A 27,089-nucleotide genomic window follows, 5' to 3' on the forward strand; every position below is an offset into this window, starting at 1 on the left:
ATTTTACCAAAAAAAAAAAAAAAAAAGAATAAGAAAGAAACAAGAAAAAGGCAGTTACATAAGTTCACTCCTGGACCTGTACGGGGTAAGCAGTGGACCGTGCAGCAAGGGCTTAATCACATAATCGTGACTTGCATTTACTGTACTTTGAAACTGCCTATTGGTTTTATTTTTCTTGGCTGCATCACAGAGAACCTTTAACTGAACCCAATAATCTAACATAAAGCCTTACAACATACTGCAATGCTTATTCTTGACTTCCAATCCCCCGCTCACCTTGTGTGGCACTTCCCAGTTTTCCAGACACATCATAGCATTTCAGTTTCACAAAAATGTCTGAAGTAATACAAAGGAAATCTCCCACTTTCAGAAGAAGGCTCAGACAGGTTGGAAAACCCACACAGCCAATCAGGGACAGGTTCACACCAGAACCCGGACTCCTAGCTCAGCACTCATTCCAAAACACTTCATCATCCCCCTCAGAAAACTGTCAGAATAGTAATGTGGCCCACATCATGTCACAGTTTCCAGGAGGAGCTAAGAGCATCTTTGGGAACAAAGGCAGATAGATCCCCTCAAATGAACTACCTGCTTCTTTTATATTATGCACTTTGTAAAAGAACCTTTTTATAGCCCTAGGGATTGAAGTAATCACTGATATTTTAATCATTTTAATGTCTGTTATGCTAATAGCCTGCTAATAGCTAAAAGACTCTTTCCAAATCATCCAACAAGGTGACAGGGGTAATTGATGCTCATTCACTTAAATCACAAACTCTTTCTTTCTGTTGCATAGAAAAAATCAAAAGCTTCCAATGGGGAGATAACCACACAGAGTAACTTACTGTAAAGGTTAGGGCAGTGTCATATATGAAATAGGTACTACATGAAACATTAATGCACTCTTCTACGTATTTCCTTAATTTATACAGAAATAGACATCTAGGCAATACATAGAAAAAGACCTATCTAGACCATAAACCTACTTGACCAAGCCCTTTGAATAAAGGTCAAATTGAAAGGGTGTGTCCCCTACTAAATGGGAAGTAAGGCTATATGGAATTGAATAATTCATCAGCTTGCACCCCTCTCCTGCCTCACCAGACACAGGCAACTGAGTCTTCACCTACTGTGTACTCAGTACATCATTCAACTTAAAACAAGGGCTCAGAAAGTTCTTCAGGAAGCCAACATCCTTCCTTTTTTTTTTTTTTTTTTTTCCTTAGGAAGCTTGAGACCAGGAACAACGTTTTATTGTGGTACATCCTTCAAAGTTAAACACAGAAGATTCTCAATAGCTATTTGATGCCTGATTTTTGAGGAATGTATTTCCATGAAAAAGAAGACCCACTGGCTGTCCATTATTCTTGCACAGTGTACTTGTCCTTTGTCATGCATGCACCTATTTGTCACCCTCTGTGCTCATGTTACAATGTCACTGGCATCACAACATTTCAAACTGCTAAAAAAACAAAAAACAAAACAAAACAAAAACACAGGCACACCAAAAGTGTCAATTATTGACTGGAGAGGATGAAGCATTTTCTGTACTGAGCTACTAAGTATCAAGTAATACAGTATTGCTATAGTTTGAGAAATACACTTCTGTTGGGAAGACCTCTATTTTAGAATGCCAAGTAGGAAAAAAAAAAAAGACTTCAGGGAAATAAGGATGACATCTTTCCTTGTCATTCCCCCCACTTCAGTATCTAGCAAAGTTTGTGGCACAAAGCAGCTAAGGGTGAAAGAAAAGATGGAATGAGTAAACACAAGGCCACCACCTTTTTGTTACTTCTGTAATGCAAAGCTCTTACTTCAAGGGGGAAGAGAAAAATCTGAACTTCAAGTTGGAGGGATGGGGCAGAGGATGCAGAATCTCTCAGTTTACACTGAAAATTCATTCCTAGAGGGCACCCATAAGACAATACTAAATGTGGAGCACCTGGGTGGCTCAGTGGTTGAGCATCTGCCTTGGGCTCAGGCTGTGATCCCAGGGTCCTGGGATCCAGCCCCATGTCAGGCTCCCTGCTCAGCGGGGAGTCTGCTTCTCCCTTTCCCTCTCCAGTCCCTCCCCACTGCTTATGCTCTTTCTCACTATCTTTCTCACTCAAATAAAAAAGTAAAATCTTTAAAAAAAGTACCAAATGTAACTGATTTTTCTTACCCACTCAAATAAGTTGGAATTCTATTCTAAAAACCACAAAGGTCAAGATCTCAACTCACCATCTACACTATATATTTTTATCTCTATCTCCCCAAACTGCTAACATGAAAAAAACTGAGTTTTCCTTCTTAGTTCTATTTCTACATCTTCTTGTGGGTACTTCAGGGAGTGGAATGGTCTGGCAACCAGCAGCACAGCAGAAAAATGTAAAGCTTCCATTTATAGAATGAGCTTAAATTAAAATAAATTTATAAAATGAGCATAAAGCTTCAGAAGAATGATGAGAGAATAACAATTTAGGTTCAAGACGACATGAGACAATTTCCACTGTTTCACATTATATAGAAAAATATGCCTGGGATGGTATGTCAACAAAGTATGAAAAATCGCCCCAAACAGAAGCGCCACAGCAAGGAATTTCATTTCCACGTTTATTGGACATATTTACTGCATCACTCACATTGTATAACAACTCATGCATAATTCTGATGAGTTGTTATTGCCTTTATATCGGGCTTTTAAATTGATGTGCTTGCCTTAAAATGACAGTGATAGAGTGTCAGTCACCTTTGAAGGCTAGGAGCTGGGGCAATGTGATCCCTTGCAAAACCAAGTTAGAGCTTAATGAAGCATCTTCAGCCAAGTCTTCTTCATCTCTGCCACAGAGATGTCTGCTTGGGAAATAACCCTCCTCTCTTTAAAACCTCATTTTCATTTGAAGAGTGCTATTCCCCAACTGCTTCTTGCCACTCATTCCCCGTCTATGTGAATTTGCTCCCGGTCTAACCCCAGCACGACATCAGTTAATAAGCATTCCCGAAGGGATCCTCCTCATTCAGTATACTCTGGATCTCCACAAGGGAAAGGGAAAACGGATCTGCCTTCCTTTCAAGCTGAGGGACAGCCGAATTACCATCACCTCGAGGCTGGAGAACAGGACTTCAAAATGTTGGGGGAGCTTTTGATAAATACTTTCCCAACTAAAGACTTCATTTAATCCAGCAGCTTCTGAGTCATGAGCAAACACCTCCTGACCTGTGAACAATCAGAATTAAGTCTATTAGCGGACAGGCCTATCCTACTGCTGATGGCAACAGACAGGGTGGAGGCGAGTCATTCCCCACTAAGGTCCTGCTGGAGAAAATCCAGCTGATCAATGGCAAAAATGAATTGGAGCATTTTTCACTCTATCATTCGTGATGCTGACAAAGACTGAAGTATCTTTGCCATTCACTGATTTGTCTGTTTTTGTAGTCCTATGGGTCTTACATTAGAGATCAACACACACGTGCGCACAAACACATCCACGTGCACACACGCGCACACATAGACGTGTGCGCCCACAGGCACACACACATGCATCTAAATTAACATCTTCTTTTTTCTGCCCCTCCCTGACAAGCACTCTGAACAGTGTGTGAAAAAGATGGCAGTAATTATCCATGCCACAAATCACACATGTAGCTTTAGCTTGCGGAAGATCCTTGTATATTTTGCTAAGGAGAAATGGCACTAAGCGATGTTTCACTTACAAGTTTTGTACTTTAATTTTTTAAATGAGCGAAGGGGCTATCCATTTCCCCTATTATGCCCCCCTGCCCACCCATCCCAAAACTGTTCCTTAAAAAAATCTAATAACATAGAGGCTAAACTTGCTGGAGCACAGATGAAATTTAAAATGACGTTTCATCCTTGTTTTGCGGTCTGAAGCAAAGGGCTGTTACTGCAAGGATCACTTCTTGTTACGCGAAGCCGCCTGACAACAGCAAGTACTTTGATCAGGGAGCCCAGGCAGTTACAGGCAGAACACGAATCCCAAACTAACAAAAATATGGACTTAAAAACTGAGATTCAAATTCCCACAAAATTGGAAGACTGGATGGAAAGAATCTGAAATAACAAACACGAGGCTTTAAACCTTCGTGACTTGCAGAAATGGGGGCGAGGGGCAGGCAGGGTGTCACTACCAGGCAAACAGCTCATTCTGACCCTGACTAAGGTAAAAATACATGAGACAGTGATTCCAGATTAATCAGGAGAGAAGTCTGTATCTTCAGGAAATGACATTAATGAGACTCTGAGGAAACAAAGACAAAATCTGTAAATACCTTGAAGAGCTTTAATAAAAACATTTGCATTTAAAACAAAGAATTCATTATGTGCAGACCAAGGCAGAAAACATGTCCTTGAATAGAAAAGTAACAGCCAGAACTTTTATTTTTATTTTTTTATTTTTTAATTATTTTTTTTAAGATTTTATTTATTCATGAGACACACACACACAGAGAAGCAGAGACACAGTCAGAGGGAGAAGCAGGCTCCATGCAGGGAGCCTGACGTGGGACTCGATCCCGGATCTCCAGGATCACACCCCGGGGCTGAAGGCAGGCGCTAAACTGCTGTACCACCGGGGCTGCCCCAGCCGGAACTTTTAAATGGTAGTGTTTGTTTGTTTGTTTGTTTGTTTGAGCTGAGAAATAATTCAGTACTTCTCAGGAAATTATATTCTTCTAAATCATACATTCTAAATACCAAACATAAGAACTTCAACATCTTCATTAACCAGAGCTCTTGAAAAGTTAAAAAAAAATTCTACTGAGCAACAGGAGGTCAGAATTATAAATAGGTAAGAAATGTCATTTTTTAAAAATATATTTCATTTGTCAGAGAGAAAGAGAAAGGGATCAAGAGAGAGATCGAGAGAGCGAGCAAACAAGTAGGGGAAGCAGCAGGCAAAGAGAGAAGCAGGATTCCTGCTGAGCAAGGAGTCTAATGCGGGACTTGTTACCAGGACCCCAAGACCATGACCTGAGCTGAAGGCAGATGCTTAACCGACTGAGCTACCCAGGTTTCCCAAGAAATGTCATTTTTTAACTCAAAAGGTGAATATGGCAACTTTTTCTGTCTAACTCCATAGCAGTAATCAACCTCTAAGACAGATACTTACCAGATTTATAAATCTGTATTTCAATCAAAAGAAGAAAAATTTTTATATGGAAAAATTTCTGGCAACTGGCTTAAATTTTATTTTAAAACACTTCACTTACACAATATTGTGGTTTCAAAGGTCTAAAGACTTGCCTTTTATTATTTCCAAGTCTAATTTTTAATAAAATAGTTTGTCTTTGATTTCTTTGCACTCATACTACTATGTGTGATTCGGGGGATTCTCAGAAAGCAAACAGACTGAACAGGACAGAACCTGGCAAGGCAACAAGAAGCATCCTGGATATTTCCCGTGACATACACCTGCTACTCTCAAGAAGAATTTCAGCTCATTAGAACTTTATTTTATAAAACTACTGGGTAGATATAGGAAACAAACCCACAGGAAGTCAGGCAGGTAACAAGTGGTAAGAAGTTTATTTTATTTTATTTTATTTATTTATTTTATTTTATTTTATTTTATTTTATTTTATTTTATTTTTGTTTTTATTTTTTTTTAAGTAGTAAGAAATTTAACAGAAACAGACTTTTGCAAAGTCTGCATGCTAACCAGGAAGGAAGGTATACAGTATGCCTCTGGTCTGTGTTCTAAAAAAGGCCATGGTTTAGGGCTGATCTAGCCAAAAAATGGTAGCCACTAGCCACAGGTGGCTATGTAAATCAACTGAAATGAAAAATTTGCTTTCTTAGTAGCACTAGCTCAAGTGTGTGATAATTGCATGTGGCTAGTGGCCATTCTTTCAGAGAGTGCAGATATGGAACATGATCATCACAGAAGCTGCAGTTGGACAGCGGTGGTTCACAGAATGAAGTAAGGACACAAAGTACAAAGAATGATCTCAGTTACCATGGAAGTACATCCAGAAAGTAGGCAGTCATCTTGCTAACTTGGAATAATAAGAATTTCTTTTAGAGCATGAAAAAACTCACACAAATATCCTAAATTTTAAAAATTTTTTTAGTAACTAAAATGTGTGCAGTTCTGATCATGCTATGTGCTTTATATGTATCATTCTTACTTAATCTTTATAAAAGTAGTCTGAGGGGACTTGATGGGATGATCACTGGGTGTTATACTGTATGTTGGCAAATCGAACTTCAATAAATAAAAAGGAAAAAATAAATAAAAAAAATAAAAGAAGTCTGAGATAGGCAATATTTTAATTCACATCTCATGGAGAGACAGTAAGGCTTAGAGAGAGCATGGGCATGACCCAAAATCACACTGCTAAGGCCTGGATTCCAAGCATGCCTATCTCTCAAAAGCCAGAGACTGGAAGGAGGCCTGTAGGAACTCCTTTTGAGCTAGGGAGAGAATGCACACTGGCTTCTACTACCAGACACTCTACAGCATAACAGAGGGCCACAGCCAGATGGATGGCTCATTCTTAATTGGCATTTGTTCCCATTTTGGCCTAAGATCTTGATGTTGAGCACAATTATTTTCTATTAACAGTGGAACACTACTGGGGCACTTGGGTGGCTTCATGGGTTAAGCATCTACCTTCACCTCAGATCATGATCCCAGGGTCCTGGTCTGGAGCCCTGCATCATGCTCCCTGCTCAGCATGGAGTCTTCTTGTTTCTCTCTTTCTACCTTTCTCCTCTCCTCTCTCTCTCTCTCTCTCAAAAAAAAAAAAAAAAAAAAAAAAGTAAAATATCTCCCACTAATTCCATTCTCTTCCTACTCTCCACCCATCCACCTCTGAGCTTCTTTGCATAGGATTCTCGTGATGGCTTACAAGAATGTCCTACACCAGTTCAACTAGAATGGAGAAGTCATTTCACAGAGTGTATCTCATGGTCCACCACTCCTTCTGACATACAGTACTGATCTCTTACGTATTCTGTTAATAATCATTGAGCTTGCATTATAGAAAGGAACTCTAGCAGTGCAGAGTATTTAACTTGCTAAGGGTGGAGCCATGATAAAGAATATTTCCTCTTAGGGAATATTAGGTGGCTCAGCGGTTAAGCGCCTGCCTTCAGCTCAGGACGTGATCCTGGAGTCCCGGGATCGAGTCCCACATCAGACTCCCTGCATGGAGCCTGCTTCTCCTTCTGCCTATGTCTCTGCCTCTCTCTCTGTGTCTCTCATGAATAAATAAATAAAATCTTAAAAAATAAAAAGAATATTTCCTCTTAGACATGAATCTCAGCAGTCCAGGTGAACCAAGCAGAGTGCTCTTGCTCCTTAGTTTGGAAGATCTCTGCTTTTACATGGTCAATGTTCCTAGAAATTGCTTAGAAAATTGTAATTGATCATTTATTATACACTAATAACTTTTTTAAAGCTTTCTTTAAATCGCTCTAATGGTTGATGTCCAAATGACTTTGGCTATAGATGCATCTGACAGCATCTTCTGCGGATCCTGTGGGAGCAGCCAGGACAGCATTTGCTACAGAGGCCAAGAAGGGGGCGAGCCCTGTACAGGGCCTCCCATGCCTTACCTCCGGGGTGAGCCATCATCGTGGGGCTGGATAATGACCACCTTCACAGTCACGGAAGTTCGGAGCAGGTCAATCATCTGCTCATGGGTCAGGGTGGCCACAGCCACTTTGCAGATCTCCACGAGGCGGCTCCCTTGGCGGAGGCCAGCCTTCCAGGCAAAGCCAAAAGGTTCCACGTCGGCAACAATGCCTTCAAAATTGACGTGGAAGCCAAGCTGGCCCAGCCCGTTCCTCCTCAGGGTCATTTCCACGGTCTCGCAGCCTCTCGTTACTATCTGAAGGGGAAGGAGATCGTGAGACACCGCAGTGGAGCACCTCCCCTACCAACCCTCACTACCCCCAACCGCCATCCCAAGGTAGAGATGCACACACAAGCCTCCCAGCCCTGTCCTCCAACAGTCCAGGTGACATGCCAAGGACATCACAATACCAAGTTCACCATAATTAACTGTGGCATTGGACGCAAAACAGCAAAAGTATAAATAAACAGTGGCTTTACCTTCAAAGGCAAATATACTACTGATACAGATGTCCTGCTTTTTCTTAGAAGCCATTGACCCCAGAGGTCATGAGCTTTAGACAGGTTCTGATAACTCCTTCCTCCCCTTCCCTTGTCAGCTGACTTAGGTCTTTTTTTTTTTTTTTTTTTTTGACTTGGGTCTTAAGCATATAAACCCCATGGTTCCAGATGGACTGCAGCAATGGGAAAACACAGACTCTTTCGAAACCATGACAAGTTTCACCCATTAAACATTAAAAACTATTAAACAATTTCATCCAACTTAAAAAATGGCCTATACCCCTTCCAAGCTAACACTCAGAGGGCTGCTCCCAGGAGGTCACAGCAGAAGTCAGAATGTTAGAAGTGCAAGTGCTCTCTGGGGATATCCTGGTCTGTACTCCGGGAAGCTGTCTCCTGGGGGTGGACTGCCTCTGCTTTCCTGGCGGGGGTGGGGGCAGGGGGGTGGGGTGATTTAATTCAAATGTGGGCAGGCCTCCCAGGCTCCCTGGCATCTGCCGACAAGGGCAGTGTGCAGGATGGTACTCTTGCAGGCAGCAGAGACCTCCTGCACCTGTGTGGCCACCTCTTCTTCACCTCTGGGATCCATCCTTTGGGGGCCAAGGGGAACCCCAAACACAAGCAGCTTCAGTGCTCTGACCTTACCCCAAGAGCGTGCGTCTACAGCTGTATCACAAAAAGGAACATGGAAGAAAGGTCTGTGTCCCTTGCAGTGCACTAAAGCACTGATAATTAGTTAATGCCACCCTCAAAAGTGCTTACTGAGAGTAACTTACATGCACAGAAAGAAAAAACATGGGCTCATTAAATGTCATTTGATGACTAAGGCATTACTTATTTGTGGGAAATTTAAAGTCAGGAAGTATCATACCCATAATCCCCTAAAGCACAGAGCTAATGTATAAAGTTGCAGTTTAAGAAATGCTGCATTTCCATGAAACACACTTGGAATACACAGATTCCTATTTAATAAGAATTACAAGTGTAAGTACAGCTGTAGGACTGGGCTGGGTTCAGTGTATGTCCACTATGTCTGTTTCCATGGTTACCCACAGGGGCACACATGTGGCCTATCCTGTCAATGTCCCATAGACACACAGGACAGTTGGCAGCTCAGGAAATATGGGGCAAGGTATTATTGGTGTTAGTGTTGAAGTTTTCAAAGATTGAGGCTTGCAAAGTTATGAACTGAACTAATTGGAAATTGTTGGAAAAATACTTTTGTAATATGTACAACCTGAATAGAATTTTCCTTTCTTTTCAACTTTGTTTCAACTATACTCTCCTACCAAAAGTCTGCATATGTATGACGTATGCCTTGCCTTCTTTCCAATATTAATGCAATTTTCAGTTGAAATTTAACATCTATGTATCAGACTAAAGAGTGAACAGTCAATCCTTTCCTAAGACCTATGTGTCTCTCCTGCTTATTTCTTCCAAATACCTGCTACCTGCCCTACTTTTGTTTTTTGCTATCTCTTTATCCCTTCTGTTCCTTGCTTCTTAACATTTGCAAAGGGTAAAGGATTAGTTATTTGGAGTTCCTTACATACTCACATGGACTCAATAATCATAGGAGAATGGTGGCTTCTTATCCATGTACCTACCCAGGGCTGGCCACATAATTGGTGGGGCCCAGTGCAAAATAAAAATGCAGGGCCCCTGGGCAACTAGAATTTCAAGATGGTGACAGCAGAGCACTTAACCAAGCAGGGGCTCTTCTGAGAGTAGGTCCCTGAGAATGGGTCACAGATTGCACACGAATATCCCTTTAGGGGTAAGCTCATTCCTCCTGGGTCTCTACCTACATAATAGACACCTTCAATTTCAGTTTCCACCACTATTAAATGCACACTGAATCTACCGCCTGCCGACTAGCACTCGTTCCCCAAATCTGCACTATGAATGCAGCATCCTCTTTCTTTGCATTTCTGTTGCTACTACCCTGTACCAATCTTATGTTCTAATCCTTCAAAACTGTCTGTGGGTTGGTTTGTGTCCAAAATCTCCTGCTGCAAGTCATCTTAGACACACAATACATTTCCTCTAACATAATCCAGACATTAGGCAACTCCATCACATTAGCCATACCACTGCTTTTCTAGGAAAATGGTAGAACAGGATCCCCAAGACGGTGAATGGGTAAGGACCTATGAAATGTGCATTTTAGTGATTGGTGAAGCGGTGTTTATTTGTGTTGTATTTTCAGGAGCACAGATTGTAATGACTAAGTGGATTTCCTAAAAAGAAGTATTTATGACATTATCAAAAGCATAGTGCGTCCTGAAACTCACAAAGATAATTCAATTCTCCAGACACATAAACTAATCACATAATCATCCCCAAATCACATCTATGTTTATGCACATACACTCAATAATACTATTGAACACACTGAGGTCTGTTCCTGTAAATAGTGTCTACAAATAATTACATTATTTCTCCAAGGCTAGCAGATACTGACTTGATTGTATTGTCTCTAATACGTGGTCTCAAATAACAAAGGGGAGATTAATATTTAGTGGGAGGAAATGGGACAGGAAATGGGTATAAGTTCTTTTTTCATGATCCATAATTGACTAAATCTTTTCTAAAAACTGAAATGTCCATCCCCTTGGGGGGAGATTTAAATATGAGAAATTCTTTTGTCAAAGTGCATTTGGGTTCTTACAGTATATTTGATTTATTTTTATAACTGGCTTGACAGACAAACTAAAATCTGGATCTTTCTGTGTGAAAATCAGGATCAGAAATTTTAACTGTTACACACTGTGGATATCATTTAGGAGTTCTGTACTAAAAATAATATTTAAGAAAAATGTTTTATGACTGATTTTTCTTAAAGTTTCAAAGGGTAATTCTATAAAACTTGATGAAGAAACTGTGGCTAGAGATTAATAATATATTGAATCTGGTAGACTAAAGAAAAATGCCTGCTGTATAAACACACACAGAATTGAAGTTGCAAAGAGGACACAGTCATTCATAGGGCCAATGGCAACTGTATGCCCATTAATCTCCCCTAGAAGAGTATGGACATGGCAGTCTCTACACACAGACATATTATCTAGACATTTTTTCCTTTCAGATACTATAAAAATACATCCTGATGTTCCCTTTTGGAAGTTGTCTAACTTTTCCTTTCCAAATGGTTTGTAACAGGTGCTTCTCTACCACTCATATTTAGCAACTGCTCAAATGGACACAGTATTCAGAATTAAGCCCTGTAGCCACATGAAATAATAATTCATTCTCTAGGTGCCAAAATCGTGGTACAATTTCCACAGTGAAGCCCATTATGAATCTGTTATTAAAGACCTAGGATGGTAGAAACACAAAACCTGTACTTACTCCTAATCGCTGGACAATTTCCCTGATGTCTTCAGCACAGTTATCCACTGAGGACAAAAGGATACATTCCCCTCTCTCGTAAAACACTTTGATACTCATTAATCCAGATGTCCACCCAATGACGTCCCTGCAGGAACAGTTAAATACAACGTTCTTGGAATCCTTTTCAATCAACATTATGAATTCATTGGAAATCCCAAGAAGACATTCAATGTCAGCAGACTGGCCAAAGTCCCGAGCTATTACATGCCACATGATTGCTCCGACACTGAACAGATGGGCATCCTTCCTTGGCTTTACTTTCTCCTTTTTCTTTGCACCCAGTGTAATGAAGCTGAATTTCACAGAGGTATCCACAGTGGCAGTCGTGACAAAGTTCTCCGCCAGATCCTTCAAGTACTCTTGCCTTGTTCGAGTGGCCATCGCTCGAAACTTTTCTGATTTATGGGCTGCGTTTTCTGCATTGATTACTTTGGCTAAAAGGAAGTCCCGAAATACTGCTGACTTTGGAAAAGTTACTCCTTTGGGAATTGGTGGACCAAAAGGTGGCACATCTTTTGATCTAGAAACTCCAACACTGAGAAAGAAAAATAGGAAACAAAATGAGCTGTAATTCCATAATATTTGCCTTCAGAAATGTGACATATACCATACAACTCATACCATCTACTTTGTAGCTTTTTGTCATACTAATTTCTGGATATCCAGTGTTTGTTTGATATCCAGTGTTTGTTTGCTTGTTTGTTTTTCAAACTTAGTAGATGCAGGGTGTTATAGGTGGAGTTACGTCTCCATAAAATTTGTATTGAACCCAAGTAATTTGGAATGTATCTGTACTTGTAGATAGGGCCATAAAGCCCTATTTTTGATTAGGTCAAAATGAGGTCATTAAGCTCCAATCCAATCTAACTGGTGTCCTTTTAAAAGGAGATTTGGACACACAGAGAGACACCAGGGGCACATGTTCATAGAAGAAAGACCACTGGAGGACCCAACAAGAAGGCAACTATCTATAAGCCAAAGAGAGGCCCCTGGAGAAGCCAAATCTCCCAACACCTTAATCCTGGACTTCTAGATTCCAGAACTCTAAGAAATAAATATCAGTTGTTTAAAACCAACCTGCTTGTAGGTACTTTGTCACGGCTGCCCCAGCTGACTTAGAGAGAGGGTAATGGATCAACAGTGGGAAGGGAAACCCAGAGTTTCAGAGGAAACTCAGCATCAGTACTAATCTCATGTCTGCCTGCGCTGATATTTTCTACATTGAAATAAAGGAAGTGATTTATACTTCATCTTCATTGTTACTGAAAATTTTGAACATGGTGAACAAAGGAATGAAATAATTCTGTCCAAATTTGTTCTGTTAGGTGTGGGCTCCTCTTCTGGAAAGTGGCTGGTTAGATTCTTAAAAAGAACAGTCTCCAGATCTCTCTCACCTTTGCTTTAATCTGCACACTCTTCAGGAGAGTGAGTCACTTCTGGGGAGCTGGGCAGACTGTCTGCATGGAGCTGTAGCTGGTATGAAAGGGGAGGGAAAGGCTGATTCTCTTTGGGACAGAGGCACCTAATTCATTCAGGGATGGCAGTGAATACACTAAATCAGACAGTGATAGGGCATACTTGACTGTGTCCACAAAGAAAGGCCTTAAAAATGCTATAGAGGCTGAAGTATCTTTGGGACCCACCTCATCCTTGACTCATTTTCCTCTTGCTACTACCCTGAGAGTGGACATTCTAGACTGAGTAGGAATTAATTTGTCCTCACATTTTAACCTTCAGAGACTGTCACAAAGCTACCTATCTGGACTTGTGATTATGCTAACCACATATTGTTGCTTCTCCTTTACACTAGTCAGTGAGCTCCCATGGCCTATCTGCACACTGGGACCTGCCATCCCAGTAAACTCATGTTATCATCTCCCTGAAATTGTTTTTTCTTCCAGTAATCAGCACAAAGTCCTGAAAGAACTGTACTCACAGAAGGCTCAGGTGGCGCAATCTCATGTGACACTTTGCAGGATTACTATTTTGTACCTTGTTCTATGGATCTCAAGCTACTTTGACTACCTGTAGGCATTTAAGCCAGCCAAAGCATCAGGGAAAACTTTTTATATCTAACTGTGCTCCAAAAAAAGATCTCACTGTAGAGCTCCATAGTGGATAAAGGGAAGTATCTTATAAAAGGGCAATTGTTTAAAAAAAAAAAAGGGCAATTGTTTTTGCCCCAAATTACTGACCCTAATATCTAACTGGAAGTTCTCTGTAGCACATACAGTATATTAACTTCTTGATTAACTAAAATCCTGGGCATCTCAGATCCAAATTGTACATAAAAGTATCCAGAATTCAGGTCTAGCTATTCCAGGATCACTATGATATTATGGAATGGAGATCAATTAGAGATTGCTGGTTACAGAAGTATATATTATTCTTTCAAACAGAGTTGAGGTCAGAGGAATATTCCTTGGCTAGATTTAGATGATTTTCAATGGGTTGAAGCAAGAATGTATTTCAGAATTTCTTTCTTTTGTGTTTATTTTAAAGATTTTATTTATTTATTTGAGAGAGAGTGAGCATACCCACGCATGAGCAGGACTGGACAGGGGAGGAAAGGGAGAAAGAGAATCTCAAGCAGACTCCCCACTGAGCACAGAGCCTGTAATGGGCCTCAATCCCATGACTCTGAGATCATGGCCTGAGCAGAAATCAAGAGTTGGATGATTTAACGAACTGAGCCACCCAGGTGTTCCTCAGAATCTTATTTTACCCAAATAACTTGATGGTATATCTAAAGATAAGACCCTCTACTGAAAGCAGCAACACAGAAATGAGCATTCCCTGATATACAAGTTAAAGGGTTTGGGGAGAACAAAGTGATGAGCAGATGCCATGCCCTGTTTGGGATGCCAGCTCTACTGCCTGCTGAGAGGCTCTGAGCTAGCAAGTTAATCCCTCCATGTCTCAGTTTCCTCATCTGTAACATGGAGAATGAGTGCCATTCTCAAAAGGCCATGGTGAGCATGAAACCAAGTAATGCAGGTAAAGCTATTATTATGCAAACTATTTTATCATTATTACTATCACAAACAATCACTATTTTAGTCATTGATTTAACACTATCATCTAATTTTTGTCCAGAGGGACTACATATTAGATTTTCTAAAGAGGAAGCCATCGCTCTCGGTAGATACCATCTCACACTTAATCAACAGCTACCAAACCTACATAGCAAGAAGTTTACTCATTAAGTTACCATGGGATGCATTTTGCAAAGAGTTTATCTTGGAAAGTATACAAACACATAAATCCCTCAAGGTTAGCTCTGCAATAGCTATTGCTAGTAAAATTAAAGCATCTTGTCTAAAGAAAGAGGCAATTAGTTAAGTTTGCTTTTTTAAGATTTCAGAGTACATGGAGCTTTGGAGATGCTACCTCATTGTCTCTCCCCAGGCTCTAGTAGACCCAGCCTCACTTCTTGGGAACTCTGCTGCATCTGTGGGAGGTGCCTTAGACTACCTTTCTAAAGTGAGAGTATGCCTTTCTACCTTTCTAGACTTGCCAGTCGTGACAGTTCTTATAGGAGAAAGTCACCTCAACTGACAGTGAGTCTAGACTATGGATCTACACTAAGCAGTCCTGTAGGTCCTCATCAGTCAGAATGTGCCAACCACTCAACACGTGCACAAAGCTCATCAGAGAAACCGTATTTGTGGGGGTTCCCTGAGGTGCATGTGATTTATTTAGTCTTCTTCAAGATGTATCCATGGGTTAAGACATAGCAATTTAGAGAATAGTAGACCTGGACTATATTTTATCATTTCCTTGGAAATGATTTTAATGAATTTATTTTGTCTCTGGTGTGTTTTGAGGAATGGCATATGGAAGAGCCCTATAAGGTGTTTTTGGAAAATCTAAGCACTGTACCTTATTCCATGTGACAGAGTTAATATGGCTTCATAAAATGTTATGGAATTGATTTGACTATTGTATTCATGAAGATTATTACTGAGTCGTTGTGGGATACTCATGAAGTTTTTAAGCATGATCAGTACAAATGTTTATGAGGCACTTCCCAAAATTTGAGGCACGCTACTGACTTCATATTTGAATCTCATTAGCAAATGGTAATTTAATGATAACAACGTGGTTTCTTAAAGACCGACTCCATAGTCGAATGATTTGCACAATGCTACCATCTATCATAGAATACAGTACACAATCTACTTTGTTTAAAGGTAAGATCTACATCTAGTCCAATACTTGTTTCAATATCCCTCCCTAGTAATTTTATTAAAACCAGAAAATCTGAAACAAGTGAAAATAGACATTACTGATAACTTTTAAGATTTTTGGTGCTCATGAACCATCTCCTGACATCAGTATAAACTATAAGGGAAAGTAATTAAAAATACTTGATTTGACCTAAAAACAGCAGCCAATAAAATAACACCAAATTCCATAAAGCCTTAGGCTTAAGTTTCCAATCCATTAGGAAGGTTCATTTAAGATTATTCTTCATAATTACCATTCATTGGGTGAGATCTCAGAAGAATAATCCAACTTACCATGTTTGTACCAACGTCAATCTGTTTTACAGCATGGATGTTATGGTTTTTGTTTCTTTTCTTTTTTATCTCATTTTTTGAAAGTAGTTCTGAGCATTCAGGCCAGTGGTCTTTACCCAGATGTGACTAAGGAATCACCGTGGGAGGGAAACTCACCGATGCTCAGGCCAACTACAAGTCTGATATTAGCACACTGTACCTCAGTAGGGTGGGAGAATGACCACATTTAACGAGCTGTGAGGCAACATTCAGGCTAGGAAGTACTAGTTTATAGACTCTGTGTTCCTTTGAGATGGGCTAGGCGTGGGGCAGGCCTGTAAAACAGCCACATCTAACACACAGACTAGTTTCTCTGCCTTTAGGAGAACATCCTTTACAGTCTTCCCCATCTTCCCATCCCCTCCCAGTGCACACACATGAGCCCCAGCTCGGCCCAGGAGGCCGCTGAAACAGCACTTACTGTTTTAGGATGATAAAGGGAAATAATCTTTGGTGAGTGCCAGGAACTCTAATGGGTGTTCTGCATAATTTCTGCTATCTATTCTACACACTGATGTAGGTACTATTATCCTCAAATTTAAGAGAAGGAATGAAAAGTTCCAAAGCATTAAATAACTTGTACAAAGCACCGCAGGCAGCAGCGCTGGGTTCTAAACTTAGGTCAGACACCCACTCTTTTACCCCGTAAGACATGATCTTCCAGGGGCAACTACTTTCTACAAAAGAGTCTGTGGGGAGGGAAAAGGAAAAGTCAGAAACAGGCTAGGGATTCTGCGGCACAAGTATGGCTCTTTGAAGTCACCAATGCAAGCATCAACTCCTGGTCTCAGGAGCCCTGTGGGGGTGAGTGTTTCCAAAATCTTGGATGAGAAGCAAGGTTTTCCCACCACAGTAATTACTTCTGCTCAGGAAGAACCGAAATGGCCACATCATCCACCTCCAAGGCTGGTATCAATTGAGCTACGGTTCCGGCAGGGGCTGGATGCAGTTTTTAAGGGGAAAATTGAGGAAATGCATAATCTACAATTTTGAACTCCTAGGCATTTCACTTTTCAAAACGGGAAGGAGGCAGTTACTTTGTACAGCAAGTACCTGAGTGAAGACAGTGGAAATATAATTAGCAAAAGAAAAAAGGATAATGATGGGGTTAGAGATAATAATTGGAAAACAAAGATATTTCAGGAGAAGGTGTGCTGCTGAAATATAGCTGACAGAGTCAAAGCGCAGGACTGCTGGCTCACCTGTAACACACGTTTTCGGTGCACGGATTGTGTACTCTGACTATGACAAAGACGTGCTGGAAGTGGGATCGGATGCTTCTTGGAGTAAAAGGAAGTGCTCCAGGCTCTTGGAAGACAATGGTCACAATGTCATTTCCAATATGCCTTTTCCTCAGAAGCTGCGGTTGAGAACGAGAATACACATGGGGTTAACAAAGTCAATTTTCTGTACAGACAAAATGTGCCAATATATACCACTTGCTCATCTTTCTATTTTAAAGGACTGATTCTGAAAGCCAGAGTGCTTCTTTGAAAGTCAGTGCTCCTCCGTGTGACCCGGGAAGAGCAGAATGGGCTGCGTCCGAAGTGTCTATGGAGGGCAAAGCCTAACTAAGTTAATCTCTTCCACTTTAAAATTCGACTCCTTTTCATCTTGAGTTTCCTCACCCTGTAATAATAACACTTTGGCACTCAAATGTTTTCAAGAATTTTATAGCCTAAGCTCTTCAACTTAAAGCAAGGAGAGAGAGTCCAGGAGAGGGTACAGGTTTGCTAAAAACCCTACACCAGTGTGTTGGGGCCTTCACCTACTGCTCCTCCACAGGCAAGTCTGCAACAGCAACACAGAAAGACTGTTACTTTGGTGGCTAATATATTCAAACTAATTAACTGAAATCTGGCCTTTCACATGTAATTCAGAAACACAGAATTCTACCAGAATAATAGCTAGAAAACTTAACTTACAAATTACAAATGTGACAGAAGACAAGGAACCCTAGAGCAGTAACACTTTATTTATTATTATTATTATCATTATTGCTATTATTATTTGAGCAGCAACATCTTAACCGCACTTTCACTTTTCATGTTCCTGAAACGGGTCTCCCTTTGCCCCAAGTTGCTCCTAGACAGCTCAGGGCTCTGACTTAGGTATCTCCTCACCTGTAAGGGTCTTTCCCAGCAAGCCTATACTGGCACTCCACCCGTACACCCAGGTCTACCTCTATTAACATTAGTGGTAATAGAACTGTGCTAATTGTCAATTTACTTCTCCCGCATCAAATCATGATCTTCAGGGGGGCAGGGGAAGTGTCCTACTGACTTCTGATTCCCTATCTCTGATGGCCTGCACAGGGCATAGCCAACACCCATTACACATTTGCTGAAGGCATAAGTAAGTGGTAGATACAGGATCCCAGCCACATCATACTGTGCAATAAAACTGTGATCACACCTCTGAATATATGTCGATGAAGCCATACACAAAGCACTCTCTAAGTTGATGCAAGTAAAACCATAGTATCTGTGTTCACAAAGTTTGTGATCTTCAGTTTTAATAGATTCAATAATCTTTATAGGAGCTGATGATGTCACCACAGGAATGAGATAATCTCAGGTAGTAAATCTCTCTTTACTAGCAATAACAAAGACAACGAGCTTGCTCTTAAATTTATTTGGCACCTACAGAACATACCTCACCATAAAGAGCATTGAGTTCAACTCTTAAAGCCTTTTCAACCCAGATACAAAAAGGATTTCATTGTCAGGCCCCTGACTCGTGATTTAGTGCGATAAATGGTCTGTAAATGCGGGGATGAAATGTTCCTTCTTCCAGAGTTCTCTGATATGCCAGTTAAATCACTGATTCATATGCTGAAAAACTCCCATTTAAGTAGCCACCACAGTTCAAGTCACACACAAAAAGGTCGCTTTCCTGTTTGGGTGAAGTTTTGGAACATCTACTCATATATGTTAATACAGACCCAATGAGCCATCTGTAGCTTTAAAAATGTTTGCTAAATACTTAAGTTAAAATGCGCCATTTCAGACGCATGTAAAAAAATCAGTAGCAAACCAGGTCCTATACACTGTGTGATTATTTACCCTTATTACAGTGGACACAGATGATAACCACAATAAATATTTCATGTCAAGGAAAGAAAAAAAAAAGCAAGGATAAATATCTAAAACAAACATCACTGACAAGCTAGAGACTGTACTAGGTTAGGATGTTCTTCTCTCATTTCCACAATAGCTGAAACACAGGATTCAGATATTCCTTAGAAGACAAGGGGAAAAAAAGGAGCAAATGAAAAAGTAAAAAATATATATATATCATATATATATATATATATGATATATATATATCAAATACCTAACACTGTGTTCAACTTCTCTGTTCAACACGGATCACAACAGTTGACACAATACTTTACTCAAGATCTTTGAAACACAAGAGTTTTCAGATTGATGAGTGCAAGATGGTTCTTGTGATGGCCAAGGCCACACAGTGAATTCTGCACCCCTCCTGCCTACGTGGCTGCTGTGCTGCACTTCACCTTGGGCCGGCCCTCTCAATTAAACTTGTGGGGTAAGCACGAACTCATCAGTCTGTGCTTCCTCCATTTTCTCTTCATCCAGAAACCGTTAGGTCCAGTTCTATACTTCACATCACAGGAATACTGAAAGCACCACTTAAAAGTCTGGTTCCCTCAACAAGATGTCCCTTTTTAAAGCATATTCTTTGGCTTTGTAAAATGGGCCAAAAATGTTTTTAATAGTCTAGTTAGTTGAACAAGGGTCACAAAATGTTCTTGGCAAAACAATAAAGTGTGGAGGAGCAGGATGGGGGGAGGGGGAGAGGCGGGGAATTAGGAGATTCATTAAGAAGAGTAAAATCTGAAGTTCTTTGTAGGAGAAAAAAATAAGAAAAATTAACACCTTGTCCATTAATGGGATGTCCATTAATTTGTTCAAATGCTAAAGAAAAATAACATCTGGAAAGTTAACAGAAATATCTTTCACTGATTTCCCGGACTCTGCCAAAACATTAAATAACCTCAGTAATTCCTCAGACTTCTTATCTAAAGGTAAATATTTTCTTTAGTTATTATTTAGGGGTTTTTTTCTAAATGGTGAGTGATATTCTATGTAATCGAAGTCCAGAATTGGAAGGAGAAAGGGTATGGCAGCCCAGCAAGTTATGAAGGCAAGCCCCTGGATTATGAAGAAGACATGTCTGGCACTTTGTCAGGGAAGTAAGGAATGGTGGCTTCTAGTGCTGACCCCTCCTTCTAGATGTGAAGCTCATAACACTTCTCAGTACCCAGAGAACCACTTTTGTGAGAATGAGTTAATCAGTACTGTGTTAGACAGATTTACACAGTCAATCCTACAGAATTTCCAATGCTTGATTCAAGCGGTGAAATAAGAATAAAAGCTCTTGTTATGACAAGAAAAGTGAAATGTGATTCTTCACCCAATGCCATGGCAAAAATCATCCAGATGCTACAGAAATAGCAGCTATAGGGGTAATTCTCAATTCCCTAACCAAACATTGGGGCTTTAAAGGACCAGTTTTAACTCAAGGCAACAATCAAAAGCCAGTGAAAAGTGTCAGGTAGCCACACTCGGATCTAGACTGGTATAAAGTTGAACTAGGGCAGATCTAGTAGCCTCTATGCAAACAGGCTCATTTGTTCATTTTCTCTCAGCATAGTAAGGTAAAGAAAGCATTTTGCACACCTCATTCTGGGCGGCAGGGGGCGGGGGGGGGGGGGAGCAGCCTGCACAGTATGAAAGAAATGAAGATGGATGTGGCTCACAAGTGCCTAAGAGTCAGAATTCGTGAAGAGAGAGTTTAATTTGAAACTGGAAAAGGCTGATCTCCAGAGACAGTCTCCTGTCTCAAGAAGCAAATACGTGAAAATTTGCATGATTTCAAAGAGAAAACTGCATCATGTAATGATTATCTTATGTGTTCCAAAATTCAAAGAGACGAACCCAGAACTGAGCAAGAAATTAAAGGTATCCCCATAAAAACCGATCACAAGTTCTGGATCTTGGTCCTTGGGTTGGAATCTAAAGTCCTGTCCCAGGAATAGTGTTGACCAAGACTCCTTTGAGTGTATCCTTCCTACCTCTCTGACTTGTCACCCATCCCCACCTCCCAGAGAGTCACCTTGCCTCTCCAACAGGTCAGTCTGTTTCTGTCACAGGCACTTTGCTCTTGCTACTCCCTTGCCTGGGAAGTTTCTCCCTCTCACACAGAGGGTCAGCTTCTCTCTCTTCAGAGACCCTCTTAATTCTTCTTTTTTTTTTTTGATCCTCTTAATTCTGCATGTGTGCACACAACACACACACACACACACACACACACACACACACATCCTACACCCTCATGTACTCTACACTGAAGACTCAACACCAGTGGTTAGGTTTTGGTTTTGATTTTTAAGAGATTATCTAGATTTTCCTATGAAAAGTAGAAATGTGAATGTAGATCAGGAGTCTAATAAGAAAGAGGGAAACCTACACACATGATCACATAAATTCAAAAGGCTTGTATTCAGAGAGGAAAAGTCTCGCCTATCCACTCCCCACAAAAAAAAGTGAAAGCTAGGTTAACCGCTCTTAGCTTAGCAAATCATATCAAGTTTAACTGCCATCTCAAGGATTCATCGTGGACTTACTTTATATAAACAATAAAAAAATATTATGTAAAACATTTAATATAAAATATGTAAAACTGTATTTCACCAATAAGAAGAGTCAATGTTCAAGTCAGTTAGGCTAGCAAAGCTGAGTATTCTTCTGCAAATGGATAAATAGAAACAAACGAAGAATGTAGATTTTTAGAGATTTAATTAATAACAAAATGAAGAGAAGAAGAGGATTATGAAGATACAATTATTTCTGATACCTGGTAGTACCCACCCTACTGTAAGCTGTCATGTTTATTATCTGAGATAAGTACACATTCTTATTTAGGGCCTGGGGATAAATCTGGTCACAGAAAGCTGAATAAGCATTTTATTCTTCCAAAGTATTCCATATTATTATTATTTATAGGTGAACCCAAATGCAGTCAGGACCTACTCGTACAGTACTTAATGAGATATATTTCTCCTGTATCTGAATGGTTCCTTAGCAGTTCCAATTAGGGACTTACAGAACCAAGTGCATACACCCCTCAAGATAGGTCGGCCATCTATCCAAATTATATAGAGAAAGGCTTCCAGGTTGGCTCAAACCTAACAAGCTGTGTTCTCCATTACCACTGTAGAGGTCAAGTCTGTCCCTAGGCTAATGCCAGTATTCTTCAAATGGAATCTCAGAGACCTAGGGACTTGGCCTAATTCCCCTAGGGACTTGGCCTAACTCCTTAGGGATCTCCTAGAGGCTTAGATAACCCCTGAAAGCAGAGGGGCTCTATCTAACTTTATGCATGTACTTAAAAAAAAAAAAAAAAAAACTACATGTGCTAGGCACCATGCTACCTTTATCCATTTTATATGCTTACATTTAAGAAAAGGTCTCTGCCCAAGTGAATTCTGAAGCTAACTCATGTTCTTTCCACTGATAATATGTCATGATAGCTAATCTATGATGTGGCTACAGGACAAGTAGAAGGGAAGCATACAGGGGAGACAGCCCTGGGAAAAGGAATCCAACCACCAGACTGGCTCAGAGAGACAGATGGGTCTTCAGGGAAGAGGGAAACCACTTCAAGAGCGGGCTCTCTTATTGTTCCCTGGGGCTGCCTAGGTTTTCTTTGTAAGAGTCATACATTCCAAACACTGAACTCTTTTGCAACAGTGGTAAACTCTCTCAAGACTTTTAATACATCTTGGAATCAGCTTTCAGCTTGATTTATTATAAGAACAAACATAAGAAATTATATCTGATGGGGACGAGTCTGGACCAGTTAAATAGTCACAAATACCGTGGTGCTAATGAGGCCAAAGTTACAGGCACAATTCATGTACAGGCCAGCTAACTTTGCTAAGTTCTGTGGCTTCCAACAGCACTCATGAGCCCAGAGAGTCATGTCAGACATTTCCACCCCTGGGATGAACATAATCTGCAGGCATGGGTGAGGAGAATGGGAGATGTGCAGAGGGCCAGTACAACCCATACCAAATCTGGACAGTACATGTTCCAAGATTGCACACTGGCAACATTTATCTACAAACAGAATATTCTGGTAACAAACCAAGATTAGCAAAATATTAAATGCCAAAGTAAAAATAATTTTCTGAAATTTCTGATAAATTAGCCCCTTACTTTTTTAACTATCTAGGCCTTACTGTCTCATAACAGAGCTTCAGGATTGGGAACAGGAAAATAAAATGCAAATTAAGTCATCTAAAAGACTTGAGTTATCTAATATATGATGAAATAGTAACAGCAATTAAAACTTACCGAGCACATTCTGTGCCAGGCACCAGTAAATGCCTTATATGTATTGGCTCACCTAATTTCAGCCACTGTCTACAAAAGGTTCATTTATTCTTTGAACTAGTGTTTACCGCCTGCCTACCGTGTTTGGGGTATGGTTCTTGGTGTACAGGGACACCTCAATGAAGAAAAAATATAAAGTCCTTGCATTCATGGATAAAGGAAACTAGATCATAAAAAAAATTGCCCAAGATCACAAAACTAGTAGCTGGGATTCGAATCCAGATAGTATGGCTTCAGAATTCTTGCTCTGTTAACAACTACATTTTTCTGTTGAAGCTGTTTTTCTATCTAGAAGCAGGAAGCCTCAAACAGCCCAGAATCACAGAAATCTGACACTTAGAGGGACATGCTGTGTATCATCTAGTCTAGGCATCGTGTGTGCCACATCCCCCAGCTGTAAAATACAACATTCTTTCCGTCTGAGCCAGGGTGCTACCCTAGAATCCTTCTTAACACAATTTTCCAAGAAGCCACTGCTGGCCATCTAAATCATGTCCTTATTATATAATTACCTAATTTTTTGAGAGGCTAAGATCTTACCCAAAGACACAAGGCAAGTGTCTGGCTATGGCAAGTTTAGAATACATCCACTGAACTCTTATGTCCATTCTTCACCATCCCCTTTATATTATGAATACTTGCCCACATAGCATTCCATACACAGATTTCCCAGTGGACCATATACAGGATCATATATGTCCCAGGCACAATAAGGGTACTCATTAGAAAAGTAAAACAAACAATTTTACAGTTTTCTACCTCTAATCCATTAGTATAACTTAATGTCATGGATTCTCACTCAAGTTTTAAAAAACAACAAAGAGGTAACCAAGGACGTCTTTAAGCTACAGAGTCTGCAATGTGTAGTATCAACTTACAGGGGATTTGTGTTTTTTTTGTTTTGTTTTGTTTTGTTTTTTTAAATTTCTGGTTTGGGATGTTTAACACATCTATCCATCCCCACTCCCTAATGTCCATCCTTCCATCTCCTTTTTTGTGTATAGGACTTTAAGGACAGTTTCAGTGGGGAAAAATAAGTCAGGTACAGAAAACTCATAAACCCATACATTTTAATTACCATGCAATAGGAAGGAGGCAGGGAAAGCCTCGTTTGAGGTCTGCTAACAGCAAAGTCCAGCAGACTTCAGAATTCCAGAGGCTGCCATCTGGGAAATGATGGGGGCCAGTCCAGCTTGGAGTGCAGTGGCTCAAGTAATTAGGGAGCTGGAAGGGTTCTGTGGTCTGAACACTTGATTACTGGGGTCAAAAGGCACTGGCTCTGTTTCTGCTAACGCACAGACGGATTTCTTGGCCTGAGTAAGCCCTATTAGTTTTCTGAGCGACAACTCACACAGAGCTTAATTACTGAATGATTCACAAGTATCCGGTGGACAAATGCACTGGTCTAAATTAAGCTTCTTAATAGCAAGGGAATCTGTTTGGCATTATTTCAAGTAATTTTTTTTAAGAGCTAGAAATCCTTTAGGTTAAAACATATACAAACACATACATATGATCTAGTGATTGTAACTCTTCCCTTAAAAAATCATACAGATATAGGGGCTCCTGTGTGATTCATGTAAGCATCTGCCTTCAGTGCAGGTCATGATCTCAGGGTCCTGGGATCGAGCCCCTCATTGTGTCGGGCCCTCTGCTCAGCAAGGAGTCTGCTTCTCCCTCTACAATCCCCCTGCTCATGCATGTGCTGTCTCTCAAATAAATAAAAATCTTTAAAAAAAAGAGAAAAAGTACAAATATTGGCCAAAAGGTAGATTTTCTGATGGTAGTGGGAAGAAATCTGATTATTAGGAAACACTGATCATCAGGAAGGACAACAGACTGAGGTTAAGTATCAGATAAATGGCCAGAAAATCCAGCTGGCAATGAGAAGGAAAAGGGAAAGAGGAGCTATCCCTATTGTGAAGAGCTTGGCTGGAATCAGAAGCCAGCTTTCTCGTCCCAGCTGGAGGGTCTAAGGCAGTTCTTACAATTAGTGATGGGTGGGGCAAGCAGTTTCTTTGCAAAACTTTTATTTTGACTACCTTCATTGAATTTCATGAGCATAAAAAGGAGAAAAAACATTCTCTTGCAATTAAGTTTCATTCATTCAGCACATTCTTTTTTTTTTTTTTTTTAAGATTTTATTTGCGACAGAGACAGGGCAAGGTGGGGGAGAGGAAGAGGGAGAGGGAGAGGGAGAGGCAGACTCCCCACTGAGGGTAGAGCCTGACTCAGGGCTCCATCCCAGGACACTGAGATCATGACTTGAACTGAAAGCAGACTTAACCAACTGAGCCACCCAGGCATCCCTCATTCAACAAATGCTATGCAGTCCCTGGTGTGCTAATATATTTTTATAGCAAAGGAGTGCAGTTAAATGACATCATAACTAAACTTCCTTGACATGAAAACAAACTTTAACTCCTGATTGAACCCAAATACAATCAAATCACTAAAACTGAATCATGCCATGAATAAATTAAAAGATCTCCTTACAGTATTTTCTATAAATAAGTTATCTACCCATACTCAGAAACCTGAGCTCAGCTCACCTCACTGGCTTATTTATATTGAACACAGTTGACACTGGTTTCCACTAAGATTTTGCCTAGCAAGCAATAAGGTGCATGTGGAAGAGTGTCCAAGTATTTTAAGGAAAAAGTGCAACAGAAATATGCAAAACTCCTCCCTTTTAAAGGCCCACTACTTCCAAATGATGTAAAGAGTAAATATTATTAATGCTGCTGAAGAGAAAATCCCCCAGTGAGGCTTTGCCAATTCCAATCTCATGAAGCTCATCAGTGGGCTGAGCTCAGATCTGGGAAGTAGAGGGAAGACCCACCTGCTGCCTGTTGTTGGGCATGTAGGGAAGCATGGTGGACACGTGGAACATGACTTCATAGTCTTTGTATGTGGTGTAGAGGGAGTGAGTTCCTGTAGAATCAGCTGAAAACAGAGGTGGAGGACAAAATCAAGTCAGGAAACGGCAAAAGTTAGCAACGGGACACTTAGAAGGTTGTTTTCCTAAGGCAATCCATTTGCAAAGGACAAACCACCCAACTATACCCCACCGGTGGTGTCTTGGCAGCCACTCTGCTCTCTCGCTGCACACCATTCCTGCCACTTCCCAACCCACCTCTGTGGCCTTAATGCTTGGGTTTCTCCTCATCTGCTCTCATCTATGTGCTTCCCCTCCCTTTTTTCAATATGCTCACCTTTGCAATCCTGACATAGAGGACCCACCACGGATGCAGCTGAGCAGAGGTAAGCACAGGATGGAAGCTGGAGGTGCAGCTCGGCAGGCGTGGGTGCCATTATTGGAGAGTACCGGCCAACTAGCCGCCCTCCTTGCCCCACTCTGTGTGTGGGTTTACAGTTAATTCTTAATGATTCTTGGGTACCTGATCTTCCAGAACTCAACAAAATGAAACAGGACTGACTTAATATGAGAATGGGAATAAAAAATGCTCAATATTTCTTTTCCTGAATTACATAATTAATTTCCTTCCCTTTAAAAAAAAATTTCCTTCCCTTTTCAGCAGGCTATGCAATGATGCAGTCATATGATTAAGGCAGAGAACGACGGTGATCTCTTACTGTGTATTATGCACTGACATGTGTTAAAAACT

General features: G+C 40.5%; 1 protein-coding gene across 8 annotated transcripts in view; it reads right to left on the reverse strand.

Annotated features, from left to right (window-relative positions):
• Window positions 1-27,089, reverse strand: part of SIPA1L2 (signal induced proliferation associated 1 like 2) — a 213,412-nt gene that overhangs the window by 50,839 nt on the left and 135,484 nt on the right. For all 8 annotated transcript variants that reach the window (XM_041748992.1, XM_041748995.1, XM_041748993.1 and 5 more), the window contains 4 exons: window positions 26,303-26,406; window positions 17,239-17,396; window positions 11,433-12,009; window positions 7,562-7,836 (listed from right to left, as the gene is read on the reverse strand). In XM_041748992.1, coding sequence (XP_041604926.1) covers window positions 7,562-7,836; window positions 11,433-12,009; window positions 17,239-17,396; window positions 26,303-26,406 — 1,114 coding nt within the window. The remainder of the gene's footprint in view (window positions 1-7,561; window positions 7,837-11,432; window positions 12,010-17,238; window positions 17,397-26,302; window positions 26,407-27,089) is intronic.

The sequence above is a fragment of the Vulpes lagopus genome, chromosome 3 (assembly GCF_018345385.1).
Source record: "Vulpes lagopus strain Blue_001 chromosome 3, ASM1834538v1, whole genome shotgun sequence".
NCBI lineage: Eukaryota > Metazoa > Chordata > Mammalia > Carnivora > Canidae > Vulpes > Vulpes lagopus.